At 34.3% G+C, this 14013-nt stretch overlaps 1 protein-coding gene and 1 long non-coding RNA gene across 3 annotated transcripts; both read right to left on the bottom strand.

Moving 5' to 3' along the window:
* Nucleotides 1-4126: 4126 nt before the first annotated feature.
* Nucleotides 4127-6477, bottom strand: LOC102611689 (probable indole-3-acetic acid-amido synthetase GH3.6). Of its 2 annotated transcripts, XM_025098909.2 has the most exons (4): nt 6068-6477; nt 5877-5984; nt 5669-5784; nt 4127-5512 (listed from the first exon to the last, which is right to left on the bottom strand). In XM_025098909.2, the coding sequence occupies exons 1-4, from the start codon at nt 6358-6360 to the stop codon at nt 4449-4451; spliced, it is 1581 nt and encodes a 526-aa protein (XP_024954677.1). In that variant the 5' UTR covers nt 6361-6477; the 3' UTR covers nt 4127-4448. The 2 variants fall into 2 exon arrangements, with proteins under 2 accessions (XP_024954677.1, XP_006479802.1); XM_006479739.3 differs by having other exon boundaries at nt 4127-5784.
* Nucleotides 6478-9952: 3475 nt separating this feature from the next.
* On the bottom strand, nt 9953-12857 carry LOC102611291 (uncharacterized). Its single transcript, XR_370853.4, has 3 exons — nt 12565-12857; nt 11104-11169; nt 9953-10345 (listed from the first exon to the last, which is right to left on the bottom strand). It is a non-coding gene; the product is annotated as an uncharacterized LOC102611291 (long non-coding RNA).
* Between the last annotated feature and the right edge of the window lie 1156 nt (nt 12858-14013).

Genomic DNA, 14013 nt, shown 5'->3' with positions numbered 1-14013 from the left:
TGTTTAATAAATATTATATAAAATAATTTAAAAATTAAATTGATTTAATTTTATATTTATACGATAAAATATTTATTAAAAATTTATTAATTTTATTAAAATTATTATATAAAAATTATATTTATAATATAATATTAACTTTTAATTCATAATTATAACTTTATTTTATAAAAATTATATTTTAAGTTACTAACTACTCAATTCCAAATAAATTATAATAGTCGTAGATATTTCGTTTAACAAACAAAACTTATTAATGTTGCGTTAATAACGTTTCGAGATAATTCAACTAGACCGGGCGGGGCGGCTTCTATCGCGGTGTACTGACGGCGCCGGTTAGCAGCAACTGCTTTTCATAGCCAGCAACTGCCTTTCATAGCCAGCAACCGCTGCCGTATTAAAGACAAATTTTAAAGAGTCAGCTAGTTTGGTGGGGCCAAGTCAATGTTTCTTCCCTTTATACCCCTGATTATGTGGTCGAATAATATTGTACTGTTATCTTCAGTAATACTCCATCAGTCTTTTACTGCTTAATTAATGTAATTTTCTAATTTGACATGGTAATTAGCAAATAAATTCAGGAACTCATAAATGGAATTATTATTATTATTCTTATTTTATGTAAAAGAACTTCGTTCATAAAACAGAATTTAAGTGTGCAAATAATGGTCACTCGGAAATCTACCAGCCAACACGAGGACATGGAAAAATTTGAAAGCAAGCTTGCCCAGCATAGAAGCAACAAGGTTATAACATGCCGAAAATTATTGTAGAATGTCCTGTACTACTTCGTTTTTTTTCTGTTAAGAAGGTACACAACATTGGTTGATTCGAAATCCACTACCAAATTAAAGGAGATAAGTTAGGGTCATCCTAAGTTAATGATGGCATGAGAAACATTTCCGGAAAATTTCAATTTGTGCATGCAGCGTAGCCAAAATTTCCTCCATCATAGTCCTTAGAATTATGATCCTCTCTTAATTTTTTTAAATCTAGCGAAAAAAATATAACTTGATTATAAAGTAAAAAAACAATTGATTTGATTATCAACACTAAAATTTAAAATTTAATATTGCCCACTTATTAAATTAAGAGAGGTTAGGAGAAAAAAAAATTAAAATATTTTTAGTTGTTGGAACAATGATCATGATACATAATACTTATTATTCCGACGATATATTTTTTAGTGGTTGCAACTTTTTCATTATCAATTAAATTTATCTACCAATATGTTTTAGATTTGATTAGTAAATCATAAGAGTAGTGCTTCACTATAGATGGTAACTGTATGTATACGGTTACCGAACTCCCAAACTATAGTCGCCACAACTAACTACTGAAATGCCACGTTGGCATGCCACCCGCCCAATCGCTCACACGGCCCCACACACCGTTCCTCTGAATACTCTCCCATAAAATATCAAAACTCGTGGTCAAAACCAAAAAATAAAATAAAATATCAAAACTCAGCTCTAATTAATGGATTTTCTTGATAATAAAAAAACTTATTGATGAGTTCTCCCAAGAAATTCAAGTCCTCCACCTCAGAGAACCAAGAACCTGATAAGGAAGCCTCCGGATGACGGTGGCCTCACAACCAATGGCCAGCCAACCTCCCGAGATATCATCCGTTGGCGTCACAAGCTCACCACCTACGGGCATTTTTGATTCTGTAATCGGAAGCAGTGTTAATCCACATACCAGAGCCGGCGACATTCTTGGAAGAACCGCTGCCGCCGCGGGAACGCAGTCTGTGGATGAACTGACGCCTCCGGGAACCGCCAAAGGAATCCTAGGCTTTGAAAGCATGTTGGAGAAGACGGACTTGTCCAAGGTGATTGAGGAGCACTCATCAAGGTTAATTACATCAAGCAGCAGAATGACGAAATTGTGCGGAGTTATAATGAGAGAAAAATGTAGGCCGCAAGCTTTCCCACCGTTTTTGTCTGCACTGAACAGCGGCGGACGGCCAAGATTCGGTGTCGTGAAAGTGGCGGGGAGTGATGGACGGTTGAAGATCATAAAGTTTGAATTTGGGAGCGATGAGACACCGGCGGTGGAGATGAAACCCGATCATCAAGAAGAGGATATTAGTGATGATATGAATAACAAGGAGGAGATCGCTACTGGTGATCATCGTCATCATCATCATGAGAAGAATCAGACGAAGTTGTGCTACGGAATGTGTATGGAGAGCCTAGGGTCTGAAAGCTTTTCTGAGCGGATGGACTTAATGTGCAAGATAATTAATGAGTCATCGAGATTAATATCAGGCGCGATGAAAACGTGCGGAGTAACGAGAGACAATATGAGCTCGAATCCGAAAGGTGCTTTCCCGCCAACTTTGTACACAGTGGACAGCCGGAGAAGGCCAATACCCAGTTCCAAGAAAGCGGTGGGGAGAGATGGGGTGTCGAATGCGGAGATGATTGGTTATCGCCAAGACGATTGTGGTAATGATGCGAGTGACAATGGTGATGATCGTCAGGAAGATGTTGGTAATAATAACGGTGAGAGCAACGAGAAGGAGATGCTTGGTGATCATCAAGATGATGATGATAATCGGACGGACGAGATGACTGGTGATCATTGGAAGAACAGTAAGAAGAAGAACAAGAATAACTACAAGAAGAAGAAGAAGAACAAGAACAATAGGAAGAAGACTTGAAGAAGAAAAGGGAAGAGGTAGTTAAGCCTTTTTTTTTTTTTTTTCACCCTTTGTTTGGTCGCATTTTCTACTAACTGATTTTGGCGGGAAAATGATGGAGGGGTTAACTAATAATAAGGTCCATCAAGTTTTGGTAACTCATTTTTGTTACTTACTATATATAGAACAGTTTGGTTGAATTCTTGGATTACATTATGTTAAAAGTACGTGCTATTAGTATGACGCTTTTTGCTTCATTTCATGATGTTCAACAAAGAGAGGTCGTGACCTTGTGTTCAAATGCATGTTGATATTCTCATAATTAGTTGTAGATTAAAAAGCTTTGGATCTTCTCCAAATCAGGTTTTCTGGTTATTTTGGTATTTACTTCGGGACTGACCCAAATAGGGATCCCATTGAACATGAAGAAATGGAGCACATGTTTTAAAGAATTTTGTCAAAAAAGTTCGAAGCCCAATTTCATCATGCAAGCTGAGCCAAGTCAAACATTGGGGCTTTCCAATCTTGGCTTGATTTATTGTGAACTAAATAAGTATTTGCCTGTGCCATCCTTGATATTGGTAATTGCCCAGATTAAAAAAGAATGTTCAAGGTATGCTCGAAAGCAAAGAAATCTTATTGTTTGTACGATCAGACTATAGGAAATTAATTTGAACTGGCACTAGCTGGTTCTATAGTGTAGAATTCAAATAGAGTTGAATGAATGTGTTGCCATAATAGGCTTGATATGCATATCTCAGAGGCATCGATGATCTATCACTTTTGAACCTGTGACATATATACATCTTCTACCTTTCTAGAAAGAGCAGATGCCATACTAACCATAGGTGATTTGCATCAGCTAGCTGTTTAACTTCAAACGTGATACATTGTTCAATGACTTCATAGATATGCATATTGCTTTTTGAACAAACAAATTACTAGGTGCTGGGTAAATAATACAGCATTCTGTCGCCACTGGAGAATCCAGAATGAGGTACCATTAACTTGAGGTGTGCTGGGTGTCCCACAGTGTGACGTTGCAAATTGCAAGCCCAACTGCCCACTGATAAAGACTAGGTTTGCTCTTTAGGGTTTTCCTTGTACTTCAAAGAGTCAAGAGGGGTCATAATCAATGACTTTATCTTCAACTGAATATTTCTTTCTCCAAAAAATCTCGTTAATAATACATAGAGCATTAATTCATCTCAATGATGCTAATAATTTGACTCATTGCATACCAAATTTGCAGCTATACCCAAAAGAGTGCACACTAAGCATTATTGTATAAAACTAAATAACCCCTTTCAATAGCAAGTCAAAACAGAGTGATCGAACAGCTTCAAGCTTCTGAACTATGGCGCTAGCAACAATCCTTACAAGAAAACAGATAATTTTCCCGACAAGTTAAACATCAATAGACTGTAGATGTTGGTGATTATAAAATTGGTGGAACGACAAATGCAAGAAGTGGTAGAATGATTTTGAACACAGCATAAATTAGCAATTAAAAAGTACAATTAAGTATTGCAGTAACATTGAAAATCACATGTTATTTGGGAATAATTTTATTGTAATATGCAATGCAAAAAAAGTTAAAACTCTCTTCTAAGAATATATAAGAAGCCTCTTGCCCATCAACCCAAACTTTAGATGTTCCGACAATTTGTACTGCAATTAGATACCAGTATACTTGAACCAGAGCCAGAAAAATATCACAATTTCATTGATCAAATAGGCAGCATACTTCTATCACCAGAATATAGAAATGTAGGAGTTAACACCATGTGCTTCCAATCCCTTAACCATCTAAAGAATCCAGTCTCACAGTCACAAGAGAGCATCCTTCCATAAATTCAACAATTTCCCGATTTCTTACAATCTTAGGTGGCTTGTATTGACTAGCTGGCGCCCCCTTTTCAATGGCGACTTGTAGTAACCTATCAAATGTACCAGGTTTCACAATGGATACCGATAAAGGGCTTATCTCACCTCTGTCCCTCTGCACCTTATAAATGCTTCCAAAGGCATCCTCCAGCGAGGAACAACACCTTCTAAGGATTGCAACTGAGTCTCGCAACTTAGTACATCCCTCTCTAATTTCAACAAAGATCATTAGCTTCTTTGGACTCGACTCCAAATTCGTATAGCCTGCAAACTCCACGATCTCAACAGCCATAACGTTTCTAAGCATCATTTGGAAACTTTCCATGGCAGACATCAAATCTCTCTCACTTATTATCTCAAAAGAACTTTTAGGAGCTCTCATCACGAACTCCACTTGTGGAGAAGAATTATAGAAATCAACAACTTTCACAATATCACCCAAACGGTACCGGTAAAATCCTCTATAAGTAGTCACAACCACTTCATACATCTTTCCAATCTCAACACCAGAAAAATCAACAGTTTCTTCTCCAACAGCCTCATTCTTCTCCATATCAAAAGGAAGGAACTCGAAATAGGCCGCAGTGGGAAGCATAACGAATCGTGTTGTCTGCGGAGGCTGTGCGATATCCAAATTAATACCCACATAACATTCTGATGCAAAATAATCTCCACCTAAAACAGGAACCTCCCCTGCGTAATACTTTATTTTTGAACAATATTGACTCATGCTTCCGGTTGTAACACACTTAATATATCGAACATTAGGCCATAATTTACTAAAAATCCCAGACCAATTACTTTCTCCACAAATTGATCGGATCCTTTTTGACAAATCTGGTTGTGGCCCACCAAGAACTTCAATAACAGAATCTCGCATTGCAACCTCAGTAATATCCAAACACGGGTACCCATTTTCAAGATCATCACATAGCTGCTCCCACTTAGATTCAAAAAAACTAAATGCTCCAATTAATCCTATAGCATAAGGAGAAAAAATTCCATCGATAAATTCATAATTCCTTAGACCGCAAAGAAGGTGGCAGTACATTTGGTGCTGAAAATTTGATCCAACAATGACTTCACGCGGACTAGAATGACGGATAAGTTGAGACAAGTTTTCGTTACTACTACCTTGCAAAGGAAAAGCAGACGCAGCCATAACTTTAAATCCAGCTTTTGTTGTTGTTTTATTGTCGGAGTAAATGAAAAATAAGATCTTATTAACATCATGTTTCGGAGGAAACAACCTAGATCGATTGAATTTCAAAAATCAGAAACAGAACAAAGTAATATGCATAATGATATAAAGACGTGAAATTAACAACAAAAAATTTAAGACCTTCGAAGAATTGCAACGCTGCCTTGAATAGCTATTTGTGAAGCAGCTTTTGAAAGTGCTGAGTCAAAATATGGAATCAATTTTGGCTTCATTGAACTTGTCCCAGAACTGGAAAGCATTAAAACTCGAAATGAAAAATTAAACAAATTCTAAAATCAATGTTTGGCTTGGAGAAAAGATTGATTTTTTACCTGTAAAAGAAGCATACTAAGGGATCAACGGCCAGCAGAGGTTGATCATTTTGACCGTGATCGCCACCGGCCAATTGATTGATGTGATCAGCGTAGTCATCGTAGCAAGACAACGGCACTGTGCGCTTGTAAGTTGCCGCGTCGATCGGCGCACAGCAGCCTGAGAGGTAGGGTTGGAGATAACGTACGCCGCTTTGGCGTTCGAGGATTGACTGCAGAGTCTCGAGCTGGTGACGCGTGGCGTTTTTTGTGGAGTCCTCGAGCTTCTTCAGGATGTCTTCGTCGGTCATCATATCTATCGGGAACGGTAGTGGCCGCGGTTTATGGTATCGTGGTGTGCTCACGGGACGGGGCAGCTTAGCATGAACAGCTTTTGGGACACGGCTATGATAGCCAAACTTTTATGACTGGCAGGAACCGGTTTTCCAGCCGGTTGCTGCCATTAATATGTATTTTTTATTTAAATAAATTAAAATAAAAAATATTTAAAACGAATAATATTTAAATAATAATAATAATAATAATAATAAGTTGTAGAAAAGGATAAGTAAAGTAAAAATGAAAAAAAATATTTTTTATTAAAAATATTTTAAAAATAAAATAAAGTATGATTTAAGAAAAAGATAAAAGTTTTATTCATTTTTTATGAAATTTATCTCATGTTTAACATTTTAAGTTTCATATTTTATGTTTTATGTTTCATATACTGATTTTCTAAATACCCCAAGATTTTTCTTTTTTATCCTCGTTTCATGTTTACGTTCAAGTTTCATGTTTGATATTCTATGTTTCATATTTTATGTTTTACGTTCACTGTTACGGAGGTACTTATATTTTATATTTGTTTTTGTATATTTTAAGTGATTTGTTTCATATTTGTTATGCAATGTTTCATGTACTGATTTTTTAAATACCCTGAAATTTTTCTTTTTTGCCCTCGTTTCATGTTTACGTTCAAGTTTCATGTTTGCTGTTCTATATTTCATGTTTTATGTTTTATGTTCACTGTTAGAGAGGTACTCATATTTTATGTTCATTGTTGCATATTTTAAATGATCTGTTGCATGTTAGTTGTGTAATGTTTCATGTACTGATTTTTTAAATACTCCGAAATTTTTCTTTTTTGCCCCCGTTTCATGTTTACGTTCTATGTTTCATGTTCATTGTTACAGGGGAACTCATATTTTATGTTTGTTGTTACATATTTTAAGTGATCCGTTTCATGTTGGTTGTGCAATGTTTCATGTACTGATTTTTCAAATACCCGAAATTTTTCTTTTTGGCCCCCGTTTCATGTTTACGTTATGTGTTTCATGTTTGCTGTTCTATGTTTCATGTTCACTGTTACGAAAGTACTCATATTTTATGTTCGTTGTTGCATATTTTAAGTGACATATTTCATATTGGTTGTGCAATGTTTCATGTACTGATTTTTTAAATACCCCGAAATTTTTCTTTTTTGCCCCCATTTCATGTTTACGTTCTATGTTTCATGTTTGTTGTTATATGTTTCATGTTTTATGTTTCATGTTCTATGTTACGGAGGTACTCATATTTTATGTTTATTGTTGCATATTTTAAGTGATCTGTTTCATGTTAGTTGTGCCATGTTTCATGTACTGATTTTTCAAATACCCCGAAATTTTTCTTTTTTGCCCCCGTTTCATGTTTACGTTCTATGTTTCATGTTTGTTGTTCTATGTTTCATGTTTTATGTTTCATGTTCCATGTTACGGAAGTACTCATGTTTTATGTTTGTTGTTGCATATTTTAAGTGATCTGTTTCATGTTGGTTGTGCAATGTTTCATGTTAGTTGTGCAATGTTTCATGTACTGATTTTTCAAATACCCTGAAATTTTTCTTTTTTGCCCCCGTTTCATGTTTACGTTCTATGTTTCATGTTTGTTGTTCTATGTTTCATGTTTTATGTTTCATGTTCCATGTTACGGAGGTACTCATGTTTTATGTTTGTTGTTGCATATTTTAAGTGATCTGTTTCATGTTAGTTGTGCAATGTTTCATGTACTGATTTTTCAAATACTCCGAAATTTTTTTTTTTGCCCCCGTTTCATGTTTACGTTCTATGTTTCATATTTGATATTTTATATTTCATGTTCACTGTTACAGGGGAACTCATATTTTATGTTTGTTGTTACATATTTTAAGTGATCTGTTTCATGTTGGTTGTGCAATGTTTCATGTACTGATTTTTTAAATACCCCAAAATTTTTCTTTTTGGCCCCCGTTTCATATTTACGTTCTGTGTTTCATGATTGTTGTTCTATGTTTCATGTTTGCTGTTCTATGTTTCATGTTTTATGTTTCATGTTCACTGTTACGGAAGTACTCATATTTTATGTTCGTTGTTGCATATTTTAAGTGACATGTTTCATATTGGTTGTGCAATGTTTCATGTACTGATTTTTCAAATACCTCGAAATTTTTCTTTTTTGCCCCCGTTTCATGTTTACGTTCTATGTTTCATGTTTGTTGTTCTATGTTTCATGTTTGTTGTTCTATGTTTCATGTTCACTGTTACGGAGGTACTCATATTTTATGTTCGTTGTTGCATATTTTAAGTGATCTGTTTCACGATGGTTGTGCAATATTTCATGTAATAATTTTTCAAATACCCCGAAATTTTTCTTTTTTGCCCCCGTTTCATGTTTACGTTCTGTGTTTCATGTTTGCTGTTCTATATTTCATGTTCATTATTACGGAGGTACTCATATTTTATGTTCGTTGTTGCACATTTTAAGTAACGTGTTTCATATTTATTATTTAATGTTTTATGTAATAATTTTTAAATACCTTAAAATTTTTCTATTTTGCCATCGTTTCATGTTTATGGTTCATGTTTTATGTTTTAAGTTCGGAGTCTCATATTTGATGTTTATGTTCATTGTTACGGAGGTACTCATTGTTACATATTTTAAGTAATATGTTTTAAATTTACTATTCAATATTTTAGATAATTATTTTTCAAACACCCGAAAATTTTTAATCCACCATTTTGTAAAGTGACTTTAACATAAGCATTAGAAGAATATTAAGGGATTTAACAACACTCATTGTACGAATACTATTTATTTAGTCTTAAATCTAACCGTTTCACTTGAATTTCGTGCACCGATTTTAATCTTTCAATGATCATACTTTAGACTACAAGTGTTCGTTTTAGACATTCAATAATATTATTTTGTTAACATTTTTCTTCTAATTTTTTATAAATATAATCACTTTCGAAGTATTTGTATTCTGAATAAAGGTAACCAACAAAATAATAATATTCCAATATGAATTTGCTTTTTAGTGTTTTAACTCTTTCGTTTGGTTGGAGAACTATCAAAGCCTCTTAGTGTGTTATATTTAATTTTAATCTTTGAAATATAGCACTCGCTTTTTGTAATTATTATTGAAATTCTAGTTAAGCAATGTATGCCTTCAATTTGTTGATTAAGGCTTGAAAAAGTAGTAAACCCAATGAATAACTTTCAACTAAGTTGTAGTGGAAATTGAAAATTTTCACATTTGAGTGAAATTTGTGAAAGTGAACCATTAAAGTGAAGAAATAAGTGTGCTAAAGCAAAATATGACTTAACTATTAAGTTTGATAAAAAAAACTAAAAATGAGTAAAATACTAATGGTTGCAATAAGTGGCCTCACAAATAAATTCGGAAGAGCTCTTATACTCTACTAGCGCTTTTTATAGCCAAAATCTCCACTATAAATAACCTTACAACCATTTTTAATTCTATTAATTCCCACACAAATTTATAGGATTATTTTCCCATCCGCTAAATCAATTTAATCAATTTATTTTTTTTTAGTAATTATAGGAAACACAATTTAAAGAAAATAATTCAAATTAACTATTCCTATATCAAACATAATAGTTTCTACATATTATAAAAATCCACCAAAATCTAGTACATTACACTAAGTGCATCATACAATCTTATTACAAGTATCATCTCCGAAAAAAAGTAGATTGATATATTGCATAAATTTACGGCAAATAAAAAGAGGAAGAAAGGTAAGTAGTTTTAAAGTAAAAGCTCAGCACAACTTATTAACAACATATTTATCTTCTTCAGAGGCACTAAGAAATTCATCCACTGCCCAAGTTTTTCCAACTGTCGTCATGGCAACACCATCCATGCTTATAAAAACAGCAGCAAGTTTTGCAATAGTTATCGAGTCCTGTCCAAGGAGAGCTCCAAAGAAAAGCACAAATAGAGAAATGGGTTTGCTGCGTTATTGGAAACCTTTACCCCTGGAGAAAACATAGCAATTTTCCATTTAATGATTGTATTCAACTGTTTATTAGATACTTAAATCATCATAATCGCCAATTTTTTATCCTTTCTTTTAGCCTTAAGTCATGCTAAAGTGAATTTATATTGACCAAAGAATGTTCAACCATCTAATAGATGCTTGCATCATCATAATCGCTCCAAGAACTCTAGTATTCAGTATTTGCAATAAAACAACTCAAAGATTAAGTCACTATAACAAAAACACTAAGTGACATTTTCAAGACATCATTTTTTATCCACTTGTCTTTAACTCTCAACTCCAGATTCTTCACAAACTTATTCCAAAATTTGGGCATCAATTCACATTTATACACAAAAACAATCTGGCCCTTTTTTTTCTAATAAACATAAGCTCATTTGAAAACACATTATGCAATTAGTAAATAAGCAATTAAAAATTAAAAAAATAGAGTAAACCTTGAAGCTCATGCTTTACATCATTTCAGTACATGGCATTATATTGACAAATTTATGGCAAATTCCACTCAATCAGAATCCAAACAACTCAAAAAAATAAACCAATAGAGTACAAAATCTCATGACACAATCCAATTTCTCAGCAAGCAATCACAATTTAGCTAAAAATCAACCCCTTAATAAGAAATTTAATTTTGAAAACAAAAAGCTTTTAATCAAAACCTCTATTTAATACATATGTGAGACATAATTGAAATACATAAAGAAGAATCCTCGAGAAGATATGAAGAGAGATTACCTTCCCTTTTAAACTATTAAGCCGCCATTGTTAACTTGTTATATAGGCACCCAAAAAATCTCAAATCTGCAATATAAAACAATGAAACTGTCATTATCTTAAGGGACATGCAATACTTGAGCTTGAAATAGGTCTGAGAATTTTAATAGGCATTTTATCGAAGAGTTAACATGCATGTTGTAATATGCTATTTCTAGATCAAAGCGTGTATTAGATAAGGACAACATTGATTTTATTTATCATTGTACAAATTTTAATCCTCCATACCAAGAATGAACTAATTTTGTATAAGTAAAATGTATTATGTTTCTGATTTAGTTATAGCTCGTGGCAACCTAAGCCAATTTAATAGCCTTTTTTAAGCCATTACATTGAATTTACAAAACCAATCCTTCAAACTTATTACATAAAAGGACTTATCTAGTTACAATCAATATTAACCTAAATCCATTCCCTTAAAACTATGAAAATTACTTGACATCAAAATCAAAATGGCAAAAACAGTTCAGGACTTTAAACACACTATTCTTAGTTCCCATTCCCATATACATATTACTTATAAACAATAAAAAGTTCCCATTAAAAAATGTTATTATAATTTTACTCAAATCATCATATGCAGCTCATGCAAAGAAAGATGGCAAAATTGAGGAAATAAAAAGGTTTTGTGGAAACCAACAAACAAAACTAAAGAATCAAATAAAAAGGGGAAAAAACGATAAATGATTCCCAAATTAATAATTTAGTTCACATCTCTAATTGAAAGCAAGGAACAAAGAATTATACAAGAATCATTGATACCAAGTTTACTAGATAACAAGTGAATATATCATATACACTGCTGTTTCAGTTTCCAGAAATAAAGGAAAATTCTGATTACCAGTCATGTTTAACTTTAGCTTGGTCACCGCAGTAAGAGCACAACCAAAATCATTGGAACAAGGGACATATAAATTGGCAAAAGAAATGTCTGATCCAGAAGAAACGTTGAAACCAAAACACTGAAATTGCAACCTTGGCCATACTCACTGCAGCAGCCACATGCCTAACTGCATATGCCACAACAACCTATGCGCCACAAAATTAACAACACACACCAAATTCACTGCAAATAAAAGCCAAATCATTGACTCCTTTTTTTGTCCAAAAAAAAGGAGTCTCGTAAAGGCAGGAAAATAATTTTAAATGAATTTAACATAGCAACTACTTTCATTACTAGGATCAAGAGAAAATAAAAGCTGTCAATCTAAAAATTAGAAATTTTAATTAGTTTTTCCTAAAAATCAAAATCTAAAACAACAGAAAACTTTTTTTTTTCTTATCTTCACTTTCTCAGCAACCAAACAAACTTGTACTCATCATCAAAACCAACATAAACCCTAAAAACAAAAAAAAAACATTATTTTCTTAAAATTTCCTCACTTTTCTCACAAACCAAACAAAACCCATCACAGTACTTACGGGAAACAAAATTTTATAAACTGTTGCATGTATTCCTGAAGGGGCTGAGGGCGCTGTGATTGTGCCGCCGTTGATCATTGTCAACGAAGAAGATCAGCCCGTCCTTCTGCCTTCGTTGATCATTGCCGACGGTGGAGATCAGCCCGTCCTTGTGCCGTCGTTGATCGTTGCCTAGGAACTCCTTCAGCCGTCCCCGTTGCTGGCCGTGGTGAGGTGTGTGGTGAGGGAGTGGTGAGGCGTTTGGCGTGTGTGAGGTAAGTGAGTGAGTGGTAGGGGTTTCGTTTTTTGTTTGTTTCAATTTTATAGGTTTGTTCTTTCAAAGTTTTTTAATCATTTAATAATTAAACAAATCTCAGCCATTGGATCCACTCTATTCAATCCAACGGTAATTTGTTATGAACTGTAGCTACTCCCTTTAATCGGTTGCCTTATTTTTTTCTCTTTTTTTTTTAATTAAAACCACAACCCTTGGATTCAAACAAGCTGAATCCAACGGTTCAAAGGCAGCCCCTGCACCATACAGGGATTTTATGCCCTGCATGGTAGCCGTGTCCCAGCTTTTGATAACCAAACCGGCGCAGCCGCAGAGACTCAATTTAACGATGCTCGCGTCAGCCAGAGTGAAGTCAACATTTCTGCTCTTTAGAGTTTCGCCTCGACGACCATCTGCTCGTATAGCATTATTTAATTAACTTGTAAATGTACGTAATATTATTTTTATATAGCTCAATAAATATAATAACAAATTAAAATTGATTAATGAAGTAACTCGTAGAGGTTAAAAAAAATTTTAGTTGTTGAAATGCCCACTCATCCCTCAACAATATATGTGAGTAAATTTATTGGTGAAAAGTTTTATTAGTGCTACAATAAGGTTGGATATATTATTAGTGGTAATGGATGGCACAATCTTACGCTGAACTCCCCCAACTATCTATGTAGAGTAGAGCGACCAACAAATAACTTGCCCGTTTCCCTTCATCAAATCAACTGCCACATTGGCGCATGCCCTCGTTTCAATTCCGTTCGTTGATTTTTTATTTTTTTTTTTGCCCTAAAAAAAATTCACCTAAGCATCATCAGTATATGTATACATACTAGACCTCTCTCTTCCACAAAAACTCTAATAAAAACTCAATTCTAATAGGATTTTCTTGAAATTAAAAGAACTTGACAATGAGTTCTGCCAACAAATCCGAGCGCTCCACCTCAGAGAACCAAGAACCTGATGAGGAACAACCTCAGCCTCCGGATGACAGTCGGCCGCAGGAAGACACCTCATCACCACCTACGGCTATCGGCATTCTTGATTCTATAATCGGAAGCAGTGTTAATCCACATACCAGAGCCGGCGACATTCTTTTAGGAATCGCTGCTGCCGCGGGAATGGACTATGTGAATGTACCAAGGCCTTCGGGAACTGCCACAGGAAGTACGGAGTTTTACGAA

This window comes from Citrus sinensis, chromosome 3, assembly GCF_022201045.2.
Source record: "Citrus sinensis cultivar Valencia sweet orange chromosome 3, DVS_A1.0, whole genome shotgun sequence".
Classification (NCBI taxonomy): domain Eukaryota; kingdom Viridiplantae; phylum Streptophyta; class Magnoliopsida; order Sapindales; family Rutaceae; genus Citrus; species Citrus sinensis.
This window is presented reverse-complemented; position numbering and strand designations above follow the sequence as displayed.